The 23,760-nt window shown below is 37.8% G+C and overlaps 1 protein-coding gene across 4 annotated transcripts in view; it reads right to left on the minus strand.

Moving 5' to 3' along the window:
* The window catches only part of TOP2B (DNA topoisomerase II beta), a 61,418-nt gene that overhangs the window by 13,014 nt on the left and 24,644 nt on the right, over nt 1-23,760 (minus strand). For all 4 annotated transcript variants that reach the window (XM_031058885.1, XM_031058883.1, XM_031058884.1 and 1 more), the window contains exons 9-23: nt 19,679-19,780; nt 19,460-19,597; nt 17,756-17,894; nt 14,446-14,603; nt 13,615-13,740; nt 12,845-12,955; nt 12,658-12,763; nt 12,353-12,462; nt 7,495-7,587; nt 7,285-7,399; nt 4,351-4,472; nt 3,429-3,577; nt 2,609-2,840; nt 1,079-1,213; nt 462-662 (exon numbers count right to left, since the gene is read on the minus strand). In XM_031058885.1, the coding sequence (XP_030914745.1) occupies nt 462-662; nt 1,079-1,213; nt 2,609-2,840; nt 3,429-3,577; nt 4,351-4,472; nt 7,285-7,399; nt 7,495-7,587; nt 12,353-12,462; nt 12,658-12,763; nt 12,845-12,955; nt 13,615-13,740; nt 14,446-14,603; nt 17,756-17,894; nt 19,460-19,597; nt 19,679-19,780 (2,037 nt within the window). The remainder of the gene's footprint in view (nt 1-461; nt 663-1,078; nt 1,214-2,608; nt 2,841-3,428; nt 3,578-4,350; nt 4,473-7,284; nt 7,400-7,494; nt 7,588-12,352; nt 12,463-12,657; nt 12,764-12,844; nt 12,956-13,614; nt 13,741-14,445; nt 14,604-17,755; nt 17,895-19,459; nt 19,598-19,678; nt 19,781-23,760) is intronic.

The following is a 23,760-nucleotide window of genomic DNA, read 5'->3' on the forward strand; positions in this document are numbered from 1 at the left end:
TAAGAATAGTGCTTGCTATACCTTACCACCTAAAATTGGATTTATGCTGGTGGAAACATTGGATCATTTAATTCATATTAGAGGAGTAACAGTCTTGCAGAAAGTGCAATTTTGAAAATGTAATTTGTCTTAAGTTTAAAACTCAAATCTAATTATAATATGGCAGAAAGTTATTTGTATGATCAACTTTACATTAACCACTTTTGGTTCACTGCACAGGAGATTTTCAATTACAGGAAGGCAACCACACCAGGCCTATCTTATTTGAAAGATTTATCACAAAATGGATTAGCTTATTCATATTGACTTAGTATTGGTCATCATGACAGTTTTCTACTATTGAAACAATTTCAAATACACAATGCACTGTTCAATACCAAGAACCAAAGTATACTACAAAAACATTTGATTTTACAACAAACAACAGTAGGGATTCTAATAGCCAAACATGAAAAAGTTACCATAGAATTACAAGTAAGACTTGTTTGAAGCTTAAAGACTTTGTGCAATCCAGCAGCTTCTGCCTGTGCAAGCTTTTCTTCTGTCATTTTCACAACAAATTTCACAGTTGTATCAGTGTGATACTCCTTATAGTCAGAAATTAATGCTGGAGTCTTTTCCGTCCCATTCAACATAGGTTCTAGAACCTGTTCTTTGTACACCTGTTGAAAATAGGGCAGCAAAAAACAGAACCACTTGAAATGCCTTAAAACTGCAAACCAAATGAACAGCATCAACTTTCAAAGCTCTGTGCATTACATCTGGTACCAGTTACAACTTAGAGAGCCAGTATAACCTGCAAAATGCAGGCCAAGAGTAGCACAAACATAAGAGGCAGAAACCAGGACAGACAGGCCTCCTGTAAAGTGGATTAAGCAGGAGAAGCATGGACAGTTGATGGCACAAACAGAGAAACATCTTCTACAAAAGCACACAGGAGAATGAAACCATGTTCCCTTCCGTGTATGTATAATCAGAAATTGTGTTAGAAGTTCACACAGATGTAGGATTAAATAATTCAATGAGGAATTCTTCACTCTTTTTTGTTTATATTAAAATGTATTTCACTATTACTTACCTGGGTCCATGTCCTTACAGGAAGCTCTGTAATCTCTACTGTGTTCCTGTCGACAACAAATATTTCACCACTCACTACATACTGATTTTGACCAAGTTCCTGAATGGTTCCTTTGAAGTTTTTGTAGTTTGGAAGCTGAAATTGGAAAAATCATCAAAGTGGTAATAATTTTTATAATAAAATGTCAAAAAAAAATTTCTTTTCCATACTCCATACAATTATCATTATATTGCCCTAACACGTCAACAAACCTCTCAGACTGTGAAAATCTGAGGTCATAGGAAAAATACTACAGAAAAAACAGAATACAAATACACACATGCAAGTGACAGGACCAATTATCTTACTGTCCACAGATTAGAAAAATTGTTAAGATGATGCAGCTGAACCCAGTGAGGTGGTGGGGTTTTGTTTTGATTCTTTAATCTGTTTTTTTTCTTCCTCTTTCTTAAAGAAACTCTAAGCACAATTAAGGCTTGACAGAAAGCAGATTAACACCCCACAATAAGTATACAGACGTGGTGCTACCTCCCCTAACCATTTTTTTATTTTTGTGCTGTTTGGCAAAGATAGTGGAGCCCATCCAGGTCAAATTGTAACTAACAGGCTGAGGAATTTTTTTAACAGGATTGATTTCCTTATCCAGCTTGACACAAACACATACCAGCATACAGAAAGGAGCTAGATGGAGGCAGAACTGCCTCTTTCAAGCACAGTGAGCTTCAATTGACTGTGAGACTACACAGAAGGCCTAGGAGTCCTAAAGGAAGGGCAATAGATTGCATTAATTTAAAAAAAAATCTCATTATTCCCAAGAATTTGAAAAAGGAAAGCCAGTATGTCTTGAAAATTGATATTGCACAATCAGTGAACTGTGATCTAAATAGGAAAGAAAAGATGTTTCTGCTTCTATAGCTTAGTAAACACAGCCAAGCAGCAATATTCATCAGTTGTAAAATTAAGGTTACATCCACTGTATTTCATATCCTGGTCACAGATATTATCGGTTCACACAGGTATTCTTTCTGCCCTATTTTTTTCACACCACTTCTGGGACTTCCAAAATTTTGAATAAACAGAAGCTAAATGCACTTCAGAAGTTGCTGATTTCCTTGAACAGCAGCAATATCTTTTCCTCTGCCTACAGATATATAAAACAGAGAACAATTCAGACAAGAGAAAGGAAATGTTAACCTTAACTGAAAATACTTGAGTAGTACCTTCAAAAAGGAAGAGTGATACAACTTTTTACTCCACTGCCATGTCACAACTACCCTGCAAGGCTTGTAACAGTCAGCAGACTGCACAAAAAGTCCCTAAAATAATTGCTAAAAATACAAATAGCAATATTTTTACTTCAAAGTTAACTTCCCCAGCCTCATCCAACAGTCAAGTAGAACTTCTACATAAAATTACTGGGACAAACCAACTCAGATGCTCCAATAATTAAGAAGTTCTAAAGAGACAGGAATTGATTCATTCTGTAAGTAAACACATATAAAATACCAGTGTATATACTATTATTTTTACCATTGGGTGGGGATCTAGGCCATCCAGCATTCGTCTGACATTGTTTACAATCTCTCTGGTATCATAGTTTGGAAGTTTGCATGCCCAGCCAGTGCCAATTCCTTCAGCTCCGTTTACTAAGACCATGGGAATGATGGGAATGTACCATTCAGGCTCTACACGCTGGTTGTCATCATACAGGAATTTAAGCAAGTTGTCATCCACTGATGGAAAAAGTAGCCTTGCTAAAGGGCTTTAAAAAGAAAAAAAAGAAAACCATTTAACCTCAAGTCCAGTAAGTAAAGAATATTTTGCTTTAGCAGCCCTAGGGCCCAGATATGATCTGTTTGCAGATTTTTCTCACATCTTTCTCTCTCTTTGCCATTCTGAAGCTGAAAATCCAATGTACACATCTCCTGAGATAACAAAGTTCTTCCCAATGGAAGAGTGTGTTCATAATAGATGGAAGTTTGTTTCCTTCACAGAAACACATGTACCTGGTACACTAGCAACTGCTGACATTTAGGATCTACAAAATATCATTCTTTGAAGCTTTCAGAACACACAGCTCAGTGTGACACTGGGGCACTCAGTAATAAAGCAACACAGCATCCAAATAGTTGCAAAATTTCCTTGCTTAGCTGTAGGAGTAGCAAAATGTTATGGATGTTCAAAACGACACTTAAGAGATCCAAAGCAAAATACGAGCTTCTATTGAAATATTTCAATCTTTCTCCATTTCTCTCCCCCACCACTCCCAAAAAAAGGAGTGCTGTGAAAGGATGAGTTCCATAAGAAGGCTATTTAAAAGTATGCATTTAGCTTGACATTAACAGTTTACCTTAACATGGTGAAAATATAGCGAGGGCTGGCAGCATCCTTTCCACCATGAAGCCTGGTGCCAAACTGACCAATAGGTTGTAGCAGATTCACATTGTTACTTCCAACAAAGTTCTGAGCCAAGTTGACTATAGTCATCATTAATGCTTGCTGCAAGAAAATACATATTCATAGTAAGAAGTATGAGACAGTCTATCCTCATCAGCCAGCAAAATCTATTTTTAATGGCCCAAAATTGTGTCACTAACCTGAATTAAATTTTTAAGAAAGCAGTCTCCCTGAGAAAGGACTGCTGTAACCTATTACAAGGGCTGCTTTCATATTCTATACTTATGAAAACCCCTGAGCTTCTCAATTTCTTCTAAAGTACCTCTCTGGGGGAAGTAAAAGGACATAAACTGACCACACCTGCATGCACAAACCACTACTCATGGCTTCTAGAGGGAAAAGAGAAGGGATGGATGGCTTGTTAATATAGCCACTCTTGCTAATATTTCACATAAATATAAACAAAACAGGAGCTAGGAAAAAATCTTTCTTCTGACACTGTAGTAAGTTTTTGAAGAACAGAGTCTCAGCTTCTTCCCTTAAAATACTGTTTCTTGTTCCAGACAAAAATTGTCCTAGAACATAGTTCCTATATTCCTATAATTTCAGAATCTAGAAGCTGTTTAGGTAATTAGTTATCTACTATTTTGCCACAACCCACAACGTATTTGGGATAACACTGGGCACCAACACTTGGAAAGAAAGGAAATATGCTGTCTTATTAAGATACATACAGTGTGGTTCATTTCTTTTAAAAGCACACCTGTGATTAGTACAATTATAGTCAATAGTTTGCAATTTTAATAGCAGAAACATTTACCTAGTATTTTACATAGGCTAAAAGTCCTTACAATTTCACCATCCTCCATACTCACCTCCCCATGGTGATAAGCTGACATTTCAGCCACAGAACCAGCCAGCTGAGCAACCTTTACCTCACGTTTATCATTTCTCTTAAAGCAAGTGAACAGAACCTTGCGTTGCCCTGGTTTCAGACCTATTGAGAAGAACATCCCATTTTCAGCACATACACAAGCAAATGTTTTCAAGTCATAAACTTGTTTTGCCTTTTCATAATGTATAATCTCTCAAAAGAAGTCTACACATTAAATAAAAACAAATTCACACTGAAATAGTAACAAAATAATAAACATACCATTTTTTTAAAAGCAACTAAAAATATTTTACCAAACTCAAAAAATTACCAAAAAAGTGGAAATACAACCTTTTCAGCCAATTATACAGCATCCAATATATCATTCTAATAAACTGCACCTTGATCCTAAAGGTGCAACTTCCACAAGTCAAGAATTCTTTCTATTCTACTCAGCAAAATCTTTTTCTAAGAATACCAGCACAAATTCAGCAATGACAGCTGTAACTGCAGCTTACATGTATTTCACAGAACTCTGAAATTTTACTACCAAAAAATGTTATCCTCTTGAGATCTTTTAAAGTCTTAAGAAAGAAGCCAGCCTCTGATCTTCTAAAAATGTTTATTTTCATTGCTTAGGCACAACATGACTTCAGGAACAACAGCTGTGTGGAAGGGATTGCATTATATTTCCTGCATGTTATCCAGAACTTGATAACCAGCTCTACATCATGATTATTGAGCTATTCAGTGCTTTAATTCACATACATTTCTAAAATACACTAAAATATTGTTTAATGTTACCATTAGTACAATGAGTCGAACATAAGAGCAAAAGCTGGAAGGAAGACCAAAAAAAAAAAAAAAGAGAAAAAAGAGACTGACTTCAATTCAATTTCCATTTCATTCAAATATGTAATATCCAAACTTTTTTACAATGGCTCTGCATCATGTTTTTCTACCAGCACTCTAGCAATACAACAGACTTAAAGGACTTCCTTTACAAAGGAGAATCACCAAGCAGCAAGAATTGTAACTACCAGCTCTGAAAACATATTCAAAATGTTCTTCCTCTATTATTTTTTCTGAGATTTGCCACCAGGCTAGCCTGTCACATATCACCTGATGATGCTAAAGGACAAAGATCATTGCTAGAGGACTACACCTGCTGCACAGTTCATGTATCCATGCCCAGAGTGCAGAATTACAGCCAAAGTTGGCAGAGATAGGAATTATAGATAATAGAAATTAGGAATTCTAATTCCTCATAGGAATTATATATAATATTTGTAGCATTATATATACACCTAAAAATTGTTACATATACACATAGACACACACAAATATATGAGTAATTGTGTTCCCTTCTTATTTTCTGACATTTCTGTAGAAACAGTGCACTGCAAGTTCATTCTTAAGTATTTAATGTTTTAGCAAAATCATTCTGCTGTTTCTGAGAAGGTAGTCTGGGAACATGATGTTGTAAGGAGCAATGATCCCTTGAAACATACAGCTCTGTAAGTACCCAGGTATGGGAGAAGTAAGTCTCGAGAAGCTGAAACAGAGGCTGACATCCTTCGGTTCCCTAGGTATGTATCTGCATACCTACCTCAGTTTCATCAAAGCTGGAGATCCATCTTACCAGGAATCTTACTGCCCCTACCCCCTGAATGATCCCTTCTCTTTCATGCAGAACACAAAAAGCTCTTGCTGCACTAATATTTTGGTATAAGTCTGTAGTGTTAAGAAGGCTGACCAGCTCCACTATAAAATGAACTGGAGATAAATGCACTTCACCCCTCCCCGAAGTCTCAAGGCCTTTTTCCTGAGCTTGTGCACACAGACAATGACATGGGCAGAAATTCCTGCTCATGCTGTCTGCAGACAGTTTTACAAATGAAGCTAGTGCAGTAAAAACTGCTCCTTTTAATGTACATGCTATAGCAAGGGGAGGGTTAATAAACCTGACTGACAGGAGGATAGCAAGATTACAGGTCAGTAAACACTAGAGCACTGCCTATGGTGCAAGACTGAGGGGAGAAAACATTTGCATCTTCATCTGCACTCAGCTGCTGACTTGAATGTTAATTATTATAAGCACTTAAGAGACTTGCTTCCTCTGATGGCATGAGCAGAAACAAAGCGCTAGTAGGGCCTAGGGAATAGGTCTGGTTAAGTAAAAAGCCTGCTCAGCAACAGCTTCAGCTTCCTCACAGAAGAAACATGGCAATTCCTTAGCACACAAATCACAAAATTGTTCAGGCTGGAATGGACTACAGCAGCTCATCTGGTCCAACCTCCCCAGGGCAGGATCATCCTAGAGCATACTGCACAGGATATGGTGTCTCTCTCAAATATCTCCACTCCACACCCTCTCTGAGCAATCTGTTCCAGTGTGCAGTCACTGCACACTGAAGAAGTTCTTCCTCATGTTCAGGTGGAACTTCTGTGCATCAGTGTCCACTGTGTCTTGTCCTATTGTTTGGCATCACTGAGAGGATCCTGGCTCCATCCTCTCAACACCTCCTCTTTAGATACTTACACACATTGATAAGATCTCCTCTCAATCATCTCTTGAGACTGAACAGGTCCAGCTCCCTCAGCCTTTCCTCATAAGAGACATGCTCCAGACCCTTAATCATCTACACAACCCTTCACTGGAGCTGCTCCAGGAGCTCCATGTCTCTCTTGTACTGAGGAGCCCAGAACTGGACACAGCACATGTGGCCTCACCAGGGCTGCATCTCCCTTGACCCCCTGGTACTGCTCTTCCTAAAGGACCCAAAATACCACTGATACACAAAATGATAACAAACACATGCATGGAAGTTCTTATAATCTCTACTTGAATGCAGTGATTCCAGTGCAAATCACAGCTCTAAAAACATCAACAAACAGAAATATTCAAAAAAATTATAATGAATTATCAGCTTACCATCAACAAGGGAAGGGATAGATCTCTCGTTGTCTGAATTTGAGAAAAGGATCAACTCCTTGTTAATGAAATCATTGTAAGTCAAATGTTTTGTCGCTGTACCATATAAAAATTGCTGGAAAAAACCACATACATCATTCATTCAATGCAAAAAACTACATTACATTTGAATCTCATCTGGCAGATTTATTGCTATTATCTAGGACTAACCTCAGGAAGGCCATGTAGCCGGCGCTGTCGCCTGTCTTCCATGAAATTTGTTAACCATTCTTTTCGGTCATCAATCTTCTTCTTACTGAAGGCCTGGAAAGATTCCAAGTACACTAAAGTATAAGCATATAAATGTTTGTGCAAATGTATGTTACTTCAGTCAGAATTTTAAGTATATTGCACTTCCTGATCAAGTATTCAATAAGGTTTATTTGGACAAGCTAATCCATATAACTAACATTTACATTTAAGGAGCAGTACCAGTACATGACTTTTCAGACATTTTTGCACAAGGTTTTTTGAAACGACAGATCTCTCACTGTTTGCAATTTAAATTTATATTGCTTTCCTGAAATCTGCACACATTTAGACAAATCTTATCACTCTTCTTCCCTTTTTCACATCAGAGTTGTGCTTTGACACACAGTTTGAAGGTCTTTCCCCACACAGCTTTAAGGTTGGGTTCATCATTTAGACCGAGCTGTAACCAGCTCTCATCAAGACAATCAAGTGAAGGTATTAGAAAAAATATCCCACTCTTGTCCTCTCTATGCCCTCTTTGCTCTGTCAATAACTTCCAGCTGTTCCTGACTGGCCATCCCTACTCCTCTTATGAAAATTGACAACCTGACAGAATTGACACTGCACAAAAAGCCTAAGCCAGAGTTTGGGCCAGCTGACTGACAGCCTCAGCCTTCATGATGGCAAGGCATCACTTTCCAGCAACCAATTATCACTACAAAAGGACACAGGAAAGTTCTGACTTTGTGGTGTTACAGAAACAGAGTTTCCCTCCAGTGAATTCCTTCTCCCAAGAAGAGAAAAAGACATAAAAACTGAATATGTGGTTTAAACAAGATTTTGACTACTTTGGGGAAATTCTGTGAGCTGCTGAGGTACTGCTTTTTTTTCTCAGGGAGTAACATATAGAAACTTCACCATGTCCTGATTTCAACCACTCTCCTGCATAAGAACACACTCAACAGCACCATCTTTTTCAAAGGACTCCAACTGGAGCGCTCCAAAAGAGCTCAATGAGTAGTGTCAATTCCTTGGAGACCAAGATGCTACATAATAAATATTATATGTAACTCAGTTTCTGAGGAAGACACTAAGCCCTATCACCCTGTTTTGCATCAGACTGACTTCCCTTGTGAACAAAGCTTGATAATTCACAGCGCCAGACGTCTTAAAATGTAAAAAGCAGGACTAAATTCTTACAATTTTCTTCTGGCTCCTTTCAGCTTATCTATACCTTTTCCTAGACCACTTAAGTGACAAATGACCAACAGCTGGATCAGCATTAAAAATTATTTCAGTAGAATAAAAATAGAATGAATTAAGAGCTGTTCTCAAATATTTATAAAAATTATTTCAATAGAATAAAAATAGAATGAATGGAATTAAGAGCTGTTCTCAAATATTTATTCTTCAATAGAATAAGAAGGGGACTTTTTTTTCATTTCTCCACTTAAAACTGCTCTTCTAATACTTCATTTACTAGCAAAAGAATTCTTCAGCATGGTGAAGAAGTTGCTCTGTGAAAGAATTTTTGCTTTCCTTGATTTCCTTGATTTCAGCTATCAAGAGGTCTGCGCTGGGGCCCACCATCACATACCACCCAGAGGTAAACTTAGGGCTGGGATTCCAGTGACTAGCAGAGGAATTGCAGGTGGAAGTGTAAGTGAAGCTTCTGTACACAGCTCCAGCACTAGCTGGTAGTTGCTGAGGTGTAACAGAGGTGAACAGCTTCCTCCCAGACTGACAGAATACTGTTTGAGGTAACAGTGAGGATCAGCCATAAGTGGTTACATGGCCTCATCTACCAATCGGTGTACGGAGGTTTCTTTGCAGAAACAGATATCAGAATTCTGTTAGTAAAACCACACATTTTACTGTACCCACAGGATAAGAAAAAAGTTTTTTTGTCTAAGATAGGTATTTTTCCATTTTCTTTTTTTTCTCTCTTACCCCTTTTTCTCACTAATGTCACCTACAATTAAAATGTCAAAGTAAAGTAGACAGAAGTTGAAATATTTCTTGAGAAAACTGCTTCATTCCAGATACTTTAAGCTTTACCCTTCCACAAGCTTTCTTTGGAACAGAAGTATTTTCCTACACAGTTATTTACACAACTTCAAATTCAAATATGTAGAGCATGTGCATGAATACATATATGACACACGGACGGATCTTCAATGAATAAACAATATTTATCTGATCTTATCTGCTCAGAAACAAAATACAGACACCTAAGTAGACATGAAACACAATTTGTTTCAGCTCTATTGCCCAAACAAATAAAAACCCTCAGAGTACTTTTTGTATGTTCTGTCTTTAAAAGGAATTCTGACCGTAACATTTCTTGATATTCACACCACACAAAACTACCAAACCTAAAAGCAGAAGGTAGAGCTCATTTTGTGGTGTGGATTAAGCTTATTCCAGAATTTAAAGCATTTTCCAAAAAATTCTTTCTCTGCCCCCAGTATTTCTTTCAGTGTCATGGTTTAACGCAGTTTGGTTTTTAGTTGGGGAGGGAGTCCATGAGCTGCAGAAGCGGTTCCTGTGGGGGCCTTGGCAGCTTCCTTCTGGCTTGGCGTAACCAACCAGTTGGCTAGTTTTGAATATTGACACCGTGTTAAACCACTCAACAAAGCTGAACACACCTCTGTGAGAGTCACATCTAAAAATGAACGAGGTCCAGGAAAAGCTCTCTTGCTTCCAACCTTTGAACAGGTAACTGGCCGCTGGCCGGCCTGGCCCTGTGCAGCCCTCGCGGCCTGGTGGGGCTGGGCCAGGTGTCACAGACACATTTTATGAAAAATCCTTCCTTAGGATTTTTTTCTCCTGAGAAGCTGAGAGGCCTCAGAAACAAAATGAAAACAATGGTTATCTGCTGCTGTGGAATGCAACAGGTGCATCTGGTCTCATGCGGTTGTTTCTAATTAATGGCCAATCACAGTCAGCTGGCTCAGACTCTCTGTCCAAGACACAAGCTTTTGGTATCATTCCATTCCTTTGCTATTCTTAGCTGGCCTTCTGATGAAATCCTTTCTTCTATTCTTTTAGTATAGTTTTAATATAATATATATCATAAAATAATAAATCAAGACTCCTGAAACATGGAGTCAGATCCTCATCTCTTCCCTCATCCTAAGACCCCTGCGAACACCGTCACAGGCCAGGCTTGGGAAAGCCCACCGGGCCCCATCCTGGCAGGGCCCCTTCCCAGTGAGGCTGGGACCCTTCCCAGCAGGGCCTCTCAGTTCATTTTCTTTCTCTTCCAGCAATGCTACCAGGCCATGCCACTGAGGGCCACCCCACCGCCAGGAGCAACCATGAAGCCAGGACCAGCGCCGGGAGTGGCCCTGCAGCTGGCCCTGAGGACACGTGGCCGGGATTATTTGGCCAAAATCAGTGCAGCCGCAGCTATATCAGCATGGTTCACAATGAACTTTGTTTGCTTAGCTGCTTTTAGCCAGCCATGCTGCAGACAGAAGGACAAAAGCAGCAGCAGCAGCTTTCCTTTTTATGTTTTTTTGGTGCCCGGCATGAAGTGAAGGTGCAGGGTGGCACCGGCAGCCAGGGCAACTCGTACAGTGTTGGTGGAGACCACATGACCAGCAGAGAGGCACGATTTCCCCGATGGTGGGATTTCCCCAGCGCAGAGCCTGCATTAAATCAACCTTTCAGCACTGCAGAACTCTATAAAAACTGTTTCAAGTGATAAAGCTTGAGGAAAAAATGAAACTATGAACACCAATTCTCTCCTGAATCAAGAAAAAGGAAAAGGCGAAGACACATAAAGAAAACAACATGGGACACTGAGGTCAGTGAAGGAGTTAAATTCTAGATGGGAAGAGATTGAGGAGATGCCTTAGTTTTGAGCTGAAGTTCTCCTGTAAGGCTATGGTGAAGATATAATTGATATATCAGCATTGTTTTTTCCCTGTAATTCATGGAATGCACTGGGGGGCTGTAGCATTCTAACTACAGCCATGAGCAGAAGCACCAGTGTTGAAATAGACAGATGTTGCAGTAGCTGTGATCCAATGAGAAGCTTGAACTGAGAGCAATGAGAAAGATGAGAAACCTTGCCCCAGGGATAGAAGAAGGAAGCCTCTGTTCCCAGAGATAAAAGAAGAGAACTTTTGTTTCTATACTAGAACAGCTCATCCTTAAAATTGTACCCCAAAAAGCTGAAATGACCTATGGTGGTAGTTATGGGAAAAAACTACCAAAATGTGGGATGGACTTCACAATTGCAGATTTCTGGGCGGCTGCTGATTCACTGTGACACTGAAGGCATGAGAGAACTGTTTCTTGTGGAGAAGTCTCCATGGCATTGTAAGAGAGACTCCTCTGCCTAAGAGAACTGAAGAAAGACCATTTTAGAGGTGGCAAACTGACTAAAGTCCCAGGTTTTGTCTCTTTACATTGTCAGTGGGAAAGAAAAGAGGGTGTGGGGGCAGGAAAAGTGTTCTGAAAGTTTGTTCTATTATTTTTCTTTTAATTCTGTTAATAAAGTTTTCTTTATACCCTTTAAAAGTTTCCGCCTGCTTTGCCCTCTTCCTAACACTTATCTCAGAGCAGAAAATGAGTAAATAATTCTCGTGGGTACACTGGCATTTGGCCCACCTGATTAACAGGTGCATTGGCCAGGAAACAAAAGATTGGTGAACCAAAACCACTACTCTTAATCAGTGTTTCCGCCCAGCTTCCGAAACTGCTACATTCAAGTACAAAAAAAACCCCAAAACCAAAACAAGCCCTGTCAGGACTTCCTCATGTGCCATTTTCAGCACCAAATTAAAAATAAAACATATCATATAGAAGTACTTTTGTGAGTTCTTACCAGTGTAATGGCAGCATCATCCTCAGGCCCAGCATACCGAAACAAGATTCGATGTCTTTCCATGTCTGCAAAATACTCTTTTGCTTCTTTAGCAGTGCTGGTACCCAACCCTGTACAATAAAAAGAAATACTTACTCAATATTCAAAATTTAATATTATTTAATATTATTTTATCCCTTTTATTTTACTGGGAATATGATAAAATCACTATGTAAGATACTATCATGAAAAGCTAGAATAAAACTTTACAGCACCCATTTATTATTATTTATTCATAGGGTTCACATATTTGTTTTTAAACAAACCTTTGTAGTATTTTATCTTCCATGCTTTATGATTTTCCATATGCTTTTTCCACTCATCAAATTCAGGAATACTATAGAATGAAAGTTCTTGCTTATTTTTGCTTGCCTTTGAAAAAACAAACAAACAAAATCAACATTTCTGTTGTGCTGCAAGTAATCCATAAAATCACAATAACTGAACCCATACCTTCACAATAGGAGTGATGAATTCCTCAAGAAAACCATGTTTCAACAGTGATGGCCAATTGTGATGAATAAAATTGATCAACAAGCCCTTTATGTGAGATCCATCCTGATCCTGAATCAGAACATGAAAACATGAAGCAATCTTGTATCAGATTCCCCAAACCACCAAAAAACCCACTCACTGGCCTGAATACATCAACACAATGTATGATGACAGAAAGCATAGAAAGGAACAGTTGGTTTTAATTTGGATTCCAAACTGGACCAGGATATGAAATAACCACCTGTGAAGGTCACTGAGCTATGAAAAAGCTCTTCCAAGCCAAGTACATGGTTGTTGTTCAAGGTTTCTCTGCCTAGGGCAGGTTTTTGCTGAGAGCTAGACAGCTCTCCCAGACACCACTGAGTTGAGTTTTTGTGGAGAAAAGCCAAACCCAGCCACAGTTCTCACTGGTGGCAAGATGCTTGATAGTTCAATCATGAGATTATCCAGAAATAATTGCCTACATCCCTGTTTCTACCTGACTTGCTAGCAATACCACCTCATTTACTGTCTACTTCTGTCCTTTCAACATATTTTTGAATTATCAATAGCACGTTTTTATTATTACTTTGGCTTCTTGCTATTGTCTGCAGCAAAGTTCAGCTGTACATTTACAGTAACCAAAACAACACAGATAATCCCTTAAAGAAACCTCAGAACCTATGAAATTGCAGCAAAACACATTGTAAGAAGCTCTGTAGATTAAAACTCGTGAATTTCAGACTTACCTGATCTGTCATGATCATAATTTTTCCATATCTCAAGCTTTTCAGAGATTCTGGATCTTCATAGCTTTTCTTGTATTGTAATCCAACTATTTTGATTATGTTGTTGATTTCTGCATTTTCCATAATCTGTACAAAAAAGTTATTTTTGCAGTCAGTGTAAAAAGCAGAGATTAAGAAACATCCCAGTCTTGATTTATAGCTATTCTTTCAATGCACCCTGACCCCAACTTCATAAGCTTTTTATTCCCATCCCTTGAAGCCTTTGCACTTGTAATGATTTCTTCTGTACAGTCAAATTTTCAAGACTGCACCACTCTTTCTTCTCTATAGCCAGAGCATTTTGGATCAGGAAGGCTGGGAGAAAACTGAATGTGTAACAAAAAGTCATCTGACAAAGCTGCCTTCTTTTTCCACTGTTTTTATGGGCATCTGCAGTACACCTCTTATTACAGACAAATTATGAATGGCAGCAGGAGCAATATGATGGGGTAATGCTGCTGGCTGCTGACTCATGTTGTGAGTCCATGCAATCACATAGTAATGGAGAAAACACAAATTTTTAGGGGCTTTAAGTACTCATGTGAAATGTGAATATGAGTCCTAGCAAGATTTCCTTCCTTGTGAGGAAATTAACTTTATTATCCCAGTACTGCAGTGCTACAGTTAATATTTACATGCTTATCCCAGGCTTCAAAATAGCTGGTACTTTATGAAATCTCAGTCACAAAACTTCCATGAAAAAATGAAAATATGAAGACGTAAATCTAGAAATCAAGAATAAACAGGAGGACATCCATTTGTCAGCAACAAGGAAAGGACAAAACTACACACCTGTTTGTGAGAAGCTTCTCGGACATTGAGAATTTTGCCCCTGAGTGGGAAGACTCCATATCTGTCTCTACCAATAACACCTAGGCCAGAGACAGCTAAAGATTTGGCTGAGTCTCCTTCTGTTAATATCAACGTGCAGTCTAAGGAATGTTTGCCACCTGCAGGCCAGGAAGAAGTAGAGGGAAGGCAAAAAAACAGAAAGCTTAACTCAAACAAAAGAAATGCAGTTGAATTCTTTCTACTCTACAGATAATTTCTTCTCATCAGTTAATTTAAGTAGGCTGAATTTCTCTTCTTAGGGATTCCATACCACTAAAACTGCACAGCAATGAGTATCCTTGCCCTTAGCAGTACACTATGGATTGCTATGGACAAGGAGCAAAATAGGCAAAATGGGATGCAATGGTGGTACATCTTATATAATGGTTCCCACACATCTGCATAAAAAAGACAGATTGCTTCTCTACCTTCACCATTTCAGTTTGCTAGCTGCAAATTTCTTACACACATACATTATGCATGTCTGAGTTACATACAGGAGTTATTTCCCATTCTGCATTTTCACTTTCCTGACAGTGTATTTTAAATAGTAAGTTGTTAAATCACATTTTTGTGGTTTTCCCTTTTAATTGTCTATCAACTAAAGCCAGACAACTGTACAAAAAATTGTGAGAGAAGCTCCAACGATGAGAACATTTGCACTTCTTATACCTCAAAAATTTCTCAAACAGAAAAACAAATCTTCACTAACAGTGTAATTTGGATTCTACAAGACACACAGCATTTCCATGCCTGTGTGCTCAAAACTGGAATGACATTTATTGCCTATTGCCACTGTAGGGGTGGAGTAGATGTTCTAAATAACAAGTGGGCTGAAAAGGAACCCATCCTTCTACTACAGGGCAAATGCTCATTAAGTGGCTTTGCTATTTTATCAAGGCCTATGGTAGGAAACATGCCAAAAAAACCTTCAAGCTGGTTGAGTCTTGAAGTAGGTGTACTGATAATAAGGTAGTTTTGAATATAGTGGGATTTAAAATGTGTGCTGTAATTTGCCTTTACCTGATAAAGACCACCCCATACTTCCTATTACACAGAACTTACATTCAGCACCTTCAGTTTTCTGAATCAAGACATGTGGCTTAATATAATCTAAGGCAGTTTTTCACACTGGCAGTGACTACCTACCAGCAAGGTGGATTCCAAATACCTAGAAAAACATCAGTCTGCTGTTTTAGAATATATAAAAGCCAATATTTTTCATAAATGAACTGCAGAAAACAGATGTGAATGTCATCCAAGTTCACTTTCTTCTGGAATGGATGCAATCAGTAGCAATTAATGTCACGGAAATACAATATGCCAGGTATTTTCCTGAGCACAGCTCTAAAGAACTCCAAGACAAAACTACATGAACTGACAGGTTCAAAAAATGCTTTTATGCTTCACCTGATTTAGTAATCTAACTGCTCCCTTACAATCCCATATTCTAAATTTTTGTTTTGATTTCTACCTCTTCTCCCCCAACAAGGCACAGAGCTATGTACAGCTGTTCAAGATGGCAAGAATGACCTGGTATAGGACCCTTTCTTTACAGAGGAGGGAGAGGAAATCTGCAGCACGTGCATCACTCTACAGCTACACATCTCTCCTATACTTCAGCATTAACTGGCAATGATTGAAACATTCAGGGTACCAGGCACACAAGAGACCTTTGGATGCTGGACCTCAGCTTCAAACTCACTCTTGAAGTAAAGACCAAAATCTAAAAACCACAGGAATAACTAAAGTCAGAGGGGTTTGTGGCCAGAGACTGTTCCCTCCCTGCTGCATTTCCTGAATGTGCAATGTCTTCAGGGTCAGAAATCCAGTATATTCCATATCTTCAACAAACCAATACCTGGCTAAGCCTCCTCAGGAGATGCAGAATTTCCTCAACATGAAACAATAATTAGGCATCAGAGAAATACCTGGGTAACAGGCATTCAAGTCATGCAAAGCTTTAGGCATGAGTGTTCAGCCCAAATGAATCCCTATATGCCTTTTTACTTGAGGAACTTTCAGGATGAAAACCAATAGAATATTTCATTAGCTCCCTTGTTAGAGATTCTCCCTTCCCCTCACCCCCAGCCAAAAAAAAGAGTAAGAAGTGATTTTTGAAGACTGATCTCCAAAGCAAAGCTAAAAAAAGTACCAAAAAAGTGTGTCCAAAATAATTCATTTTTTGAGTTAGGAGTACTAGGTTTGATATCCATGAAAATGCATCATTTCTTCAAACACACAATCTTATTGGCAAGAAAAGTATCAGGAACATATATCTGAATGAGGAGTGAAAATTCCACAGGCAAAATACTAGAGTAGATGCGATTATCAACTTTTGAGGCAAAATATGACATCTGAATAAATTAAAAAGTAATTAAATACTGAATAAAACACAATTAAAAAAATTAATAACCGAAGAACCAAAAAGAAAGGGAGAAAAATTAGACAGAACCATCCTCTAATCAAGTCACCTTTGGCTTGAATGTCGAAGCACCAAAAAAACCCCCAAAGCAACCAAAAAACGTAACCAAAACCAAGCCTCTTTCATAGTGTTCCATGCCTTTACCTACTCAGCCCACCCACATACTTCACTGCAATTTCTCTACCTTTGTTTAATGTGAGGATGTATTAAAAACCAACTAAATATAACACAGATTGGCAAAATATCGAGCTCTTTAGCCATGTGTGCCCCTCAAATCACTCAACAACAACTCCCATCCCATTGCTATTGGCACAAAGACTGCCAGCTGATCCTGATCCCTTATCTGTGCTAAGAAAGCCAGCCAGCAGAGATTGCCAGCTTGCCCTATATTCCCAGACAGGAACCTAATGGCTTTTAAGTCTAATGAAATAAGTCTCTTGAGCCATTCCCTCAGGTCTGCACACTATGTGACTTACTTCCTATAACTTCTGACCCTACAAAGATTCTGATCTTTCTACATTAGAAAGGTCAAGAAGACCAGTCACCTCCAAAATGGAATACTGGTACCACCATTTAGCAGGAAACCACAATTAGAAGATACACACTCTTCCAATACCAACCTAGAGCGCCACTTTTGTTCAGTGTTACTAATTCTCTACCCTAAAGAGGACAGCATTCCTGACATTAAACTCACCATCACATTTCCATTCTAGCTCTAGGAAGCTCAGAAAACCAGAAAGATTTTTATTAAAAAAACACATAAGGATGAGAAATAAGTCAGGTTTCAAATTAGCATGTCTGAAGAATTTATGAAACAGTAAAGAATTTAAAAGTAAGTGCTCTTACCAGCATCATTAGCATCATCCAGTTTTGGAATGCCCTTGATTTTACTGTGTTTCACTGAAGAACATTTTTTGTTCAGTTGAGTTTGTGCCTTAAATTTGACCCAATTCAAAATACTCTCTATGATACCACAGTTAGAGGCCTACAAGCAACAAATCAGAATTGTGGATGAGAAAAATAAAGCTTCAGATAGCAGATTCTAACATCTCAGTTCTAAATCATTAACACTGTTTCTAAGGTCCTCTAAATTTTAAAAACTGAACCTATGAAAAGTCAAGGGATTAACACACACCTTAGCACTTTACGCACATACAACGAAAACACAACACAAAAAGTTTCCTTTTCCACCACTTCTATAACTGATGGAAAGAGCAAAGGAGACCTAACAAGAGGATGCCTTATGCTGTGTAGTAGACGTGCTGAGACCTTTTAGGTACTAAGCACTTGTTTCCTGGATTTTGACAGCAAAAAGAAGCCTTATGGGGTATTTATAACCATTTAAATTTTCTTTGGAAATGACAGAAAATGGCTGAAAGACAATCAAAACTATTTCAGAATGAGCTTTCTACCAATCATTTGAGAATCTGGTACCAATTTTAGAAACACATCTGCAGAAAAATAGCATATAATATATTTTCTAAACTAAAACTGCTTTAGGTTTTGTTTCACATCAATAGAAAACACAGATGGAGCAAAATACTATGAGCTTTGGCTTTTAATTATCCCCCATAATACAGCATTCACTGCTGAGATTGTGCTGCACATTTAACGCATCTGGAAATCAATGTTTACTTCTGGGAATATTAAAAACACTATACATCAAACCTGCTGATGGCAATACAACATGTATTTATTCTTCAGATTTTGCTATACAAGACTGTTGTGTTATTTTTTTTCCTCTAAATTCTGTAGGAATGTCACCCATAACACAGAATTAGAAGAATAAACCACTGGACAAATAAATCAGTAAAGTTTTGATGCCAGGAGTATTAGCAATGGCCCTGCTCTCCTCACTAGTGGATTTTCATTTAAGGCTACTGGCATTAAATAAGAGTTAGTAAAATGAGTACTGGCTAACAGAATTTTATTTTTCTTCATTGTATGAAAATGTAGAGGAAAAACCTCTCTGATGTATTTCTACAAATACATTCATTTAGAACAGCAATTCTTAACCCATCTACAGAAAAATTTTTAAACTTACTTCCTGACAATAATGATCACTTGGAATACTACAGGCACCATATTGCATTTCCTTGATTACTGGATGAACAAGTAAATGTGAAATATCTTCTCCCTCTCTTTTCACTCCAGTGAAACAGAATAGAACTGATACCAAAGAGTAAGGCAGACAATATTCTCAACTTCAGAAAAATATTTTAACACAAAAAACATTGATCAAGGACCTCATTTAGATTTTAAGAGTCTAATTCATTTCATTTACCAATGTAAATGCCAGAATCTCCAAGAAACAAGTTGATCAGGTGAAGCTCATTTTTAAATCCAGGGCAACAATCAAAACACAGTCACTGCATCCATTATTAAGACCAGAGAATCAACAGACATTCCTTCACCCCACTTCCTGAGTATGCAAATGTCACTGCAGTACCACAATGGACTATAACTAATCTTCTGCTACAGAACATACATACACTTGGTCCAGTGTGTCAATTCCCACTTCACAAAGGAATAAAAAAGAGGTTTACTTACTGCTTTAAAAAATTTCTCAGATAGCTGGCACTTGGACCCAAAACTTTTAGGCTGCAATGTCATGTTTTCCTTTGTCTGGGAATCAAATGATGGGTTTTCAATCAAGCAATTAACAAAAACCCATATATGGTTCTTCACCTGTTTAAAACACAAAAACCAATTTACTCAACAAAATTCTCACATTCTTTTTTTTCAGTATTTTTGCATAAAGTTACTTGCCTGAAATGGTTTGACTGAAACTCCAGCTTTATTCTTCTTTTTCACCACTTCTATCAGTTTGCCCACAACCTGATCCACCACATAATCAACATGCCTACCACCCTGAATGAGGGAAGAGAGAAAAAAACAAATAATAAACAAAATAACCATTTAATTCCCTAACAGTTTTTAGCTGTATTAACAAAATTCCTGTAGTCATACTGTGGTACAGAAATCCATGCACACTGAATTGCAGCATAAGACAGAAAAATCTGGTTTTTCCAGGTCATTCAGTCTTCATTCAAGTGAGGATGACAGAAGTTAATTGATTGATTACTCAATTACCTTCCTTTAAATTTGTAGACAAAAAAGACAGAATATTAATAAAATGGTAAATTCTAGTGGCTGACATAGGAAGTTCATATTACTTTGACTAAAATATTGTAAAAGTGGAGTGATGCAGGCATATCCCATAAAATGAAAACATACGTAACTCAACGTTCCATATTTTACACAGATCACCTTTGTTTTACATCAGTTAGCACCTTACAAAAATACAGACTAAATACTGGTTCCTGTTCAGAACAATCTACATTAGGGCAGACAAAACAAAGAACACTTGACAACAGAGAAGTTCATCATGAAGTAACAAACCGAAAAACCCTTGCTCTTTAAAGCTGTATTTAAAACAGAAGTGAGGAGGAAAAAAAAAGCTCTTGACAGGTATGAGGAAGAATATGATAGATAAGAAATAAGTAAGAGAAAACAAAACCAAGAATAAACAGCAGCCAAAAAGAGGAAAACAGCTAGCAATCAAACCCCAAAAGTTAATCCTACATTTTAAGGCAGAATATGCATGTGAAAAGACTGAAGATGTAAATAAGTTGAATTGATGGGATAGCAGCTGTTCTCAGCTTCATGCAGAAAGCAGAGATTTAAATTAAAAAGGAGTAGATAAAACCAAATGGTTAAGCTAGTAAATATTATTAGTCATAACTAAACCAGTAGTTGCACTTCAAAGAAACCATCTATGGTTTCTCTCTGTTCCTAGAGTCATCTACTAAAACAGCAACATGAACCATTAGAAGCATCGTGCAAAGTCTTTTCTCATGGCATTTCTTCTTAAAAAACAGCCAACCAAAAAACCCACATCCAAACCACAAAAGCTGCCAAAATTAAAAAACTGTTTTTATCCACATATGGATGACAGAGTTTCAGTAGAGGGAGAGGTCAATGGAAAGCCGATCTATCAATATCCTGCCACTCTAAAGAAAAAGAAATCCATTTCCAAACTGTAAAGAAAAGCTATTACTGGAAAATATCAAATTACACATTTCAAAATCATTCCACACTTGAATGGCAATCTTGAAATGCATTTCTTTTACTCATCACATTACTGAAAATTTATGCTTATGGGAACATCTCAATATATTTTTGCATTTAAAGCTTTAGCAATTTTTAAATTTTGCTAAAAGTAGCATCTGACATACCAAGAAAATGAGAAATTTACTAGTTATTACAGCAGTTCACCATTCCTGAGTCCATTCTTAAGCAGCTGTGAGTAAGGGATGCTCAGAGCTCAGCTGGGACCTTCTCAACCATCTCACCAGCAGGTGGCAAATGGACCAGAGCAGCCTGGAACTGCCCCAGCTGTCAGAACAATTCCATAAAAGACACAAAGGCAAAAATACCCTCTGAATCTAGAGGGCTGCCAAAGATGGTTAGAACTTTTGAATTATGGAGAAAGAGAGCTAGAACTGCATATCCTTCTTTTTCCAGAAGGTAATGATGGAAACTTGCAAACTTCAGGATGCAAAGGCATCTAATTAAGTGCTTACAAAAATCTTAAAAATGAAGCTTTGACTGCCTCCTATATACTGTTCTATTCTTCTCATAGCCAACAGTTTCCACTGATTTGGAAGTAAGCTACATCTAAACTCTATGGACAGATAAATGGTTTATATGGCAGAAAAATTCAGAAGCTAAATTTGAAATTTTCATTTAATTAGTTTTACAATTCTGATTCTATTTTCTTCTCCATTTTAATAAATTATACTTATTTTATGAAAATAAATCTGAAATCTAGAATAATCCTGAACTTCTTGCTGAACACTCCAGCAAATTTTAGCATGTTGGAATCTCTCTCCATGCAAGTCTACCTTCTGACACTGCAAATGTATTGGCTGAACATTTCTGCTAAAATGATTGGTAATATTACAGTTAGCAGTGCCACCATATTAGAGCATATACATAGTATTAGATTGCTATGTCAATAGCTGAAGTTTCTACTACAATTTCTGCCACAGCTACTATTTGAAATTCAGAACTTAAGAAGACCACATTTAATCGGTTTTCAAGTCTCACTGAAGGTTATGTGTACAACTGTTAATACCTACAAACATTCTTTCAAGTGCTGTATCAGAGCCTGAAGTTGAACTTTGTGGCGGTCTGCTATGGCAAAATTTTGATTAAATGGGGAGCTAAAAAAGGTAACAAATTTACAAGAACTAAACAAGGGAGTTGTACCTCAAAATACTGCCTGACCTCCCAAACACCCCTCAAAAAACACCATGCCACCAACATAAAAAAAACTTACTTGTAATTTACAGCAAGTTTAAAAAAAGATGGAGGAAAGTTACAGCTGGGTGAAATTTATCCAGATTCAGAAACAAAAAGCTGTCAGCAAACAGTGACAAATAACAGCTAGCATGAGCTCCTCACCTGTTAGCACTAAGGGGATAGGCAGCTGAAGCAGTTAATTACTACCCATTATATCCCATCAGAGGGTAGCTGCTCAACAATTGCTGGTGAGGGGGCTCCTGCCCCAACATCCCACACCCAGTAACACACATAAAGCATGGATTGAGAGAGTGGGGAAAACTAGAAATTACAACACCTACTTTTGAAGAATACACAGAACTTCTCCTAAGCAGTTTCCAAAAGAATATATAATAACAATGTATGTGTAACTGCATGACAGTGAAAATTAATCCAGAAGAGTAAAATCCAAAATCTTTAGAGTAAGTGTATGCAATTTATTTTACTTAAGAAGTATTCAGTTTTTTCAAGTAGTTTTTTTTTTTAGCTTGTTATCAGCCATAATGAAGTTTCTCTACAACACCAGTTTCTTCATAAAAGTATTGTACACATCTTTAAGGTTATGTTATTTTTCTTTATGTTGTACAAAGAGGCCTGAAATAAAACAAAGTTGTAACCCTCCAACTACCTGATTTGTCACCCCTAGTTTTGACAATGTTTTTAACTGCAATGCACACTTAAAAAGTAAATATTCTACAATGAAATAAACTTACCCTGTTACCACAGAATATTCATCCAGCCATACTGAGAGTGACTGAAAAGAAGTTCTGTAATAAAAATTACGTCCCACCAACCAGTGGCTACACATCACCTACTACCAAGATTAACACTGACATTCCTGGTCACCTGCTAGACTAAGCACCACTGGTGCTTATGAACCATTTATGCTACCATTAGAATTTTCTTCTGACTCTTTCAACAGAGATGTGAGCAAGGAGAGGTTTCAAAGTGTCTGATTAACAATTCTTATCTTTCCATGTTTTGGAAAGCTCACAGTTAAGATTCTCTAGAAAGTCTCACCAGTTAGTAGGACTGCTTGCTCTAGTCCAGTTAAATCCAGCTTGCTAGATCTGCTACCTCTAATAACTAGACTGTTTAGTAAGAGCTAACAACTTAACTGCCTAGTTGTTAGGTCACTCATCCAGAGCAATTTGTGAAGAGCAGAGTGACAAATACTGTTTTTCACCATGGTGGACCACAGAGCCTGAAAGCTGGTCCATGCCAAAAGGGTGTAAATAAGAGTTATGCTGGTTGATTTCAGGTGATCCCCTTCCTGCCTGACCATCCCCACAAGTTGAGAAGCACCAAGCTGTACTTTATTTAGTATGCTGAGCACATTGCTAACTTAAGATCTTTCTTTCTTATTATATCACTACTGTAGTTGCAAAGCAAACCTATGTATCCTTATAAAGATACACAAATAAAAGAAAATTAACCTCAACAACTTCAGGGCAATTTTTTCCATCATGGACAGCCATTTCTCAAGGACACCAAAAACCATTTTT

Source organism: Geospiza fortis, unplaced genomic scaffold, assembly GCF_000277835.1.
Source record: "Geospiza fortis unplaced genomic scaffold, GeoFor_1.0 scaffold231, whole genome shotgun sequence".
Classification (NCBI taxonomy): Eukaryota; Metazoa; Chordata; class Aves; order Passeriformes; family Thraupidae; genus Geospiza; species Geospiza fortis.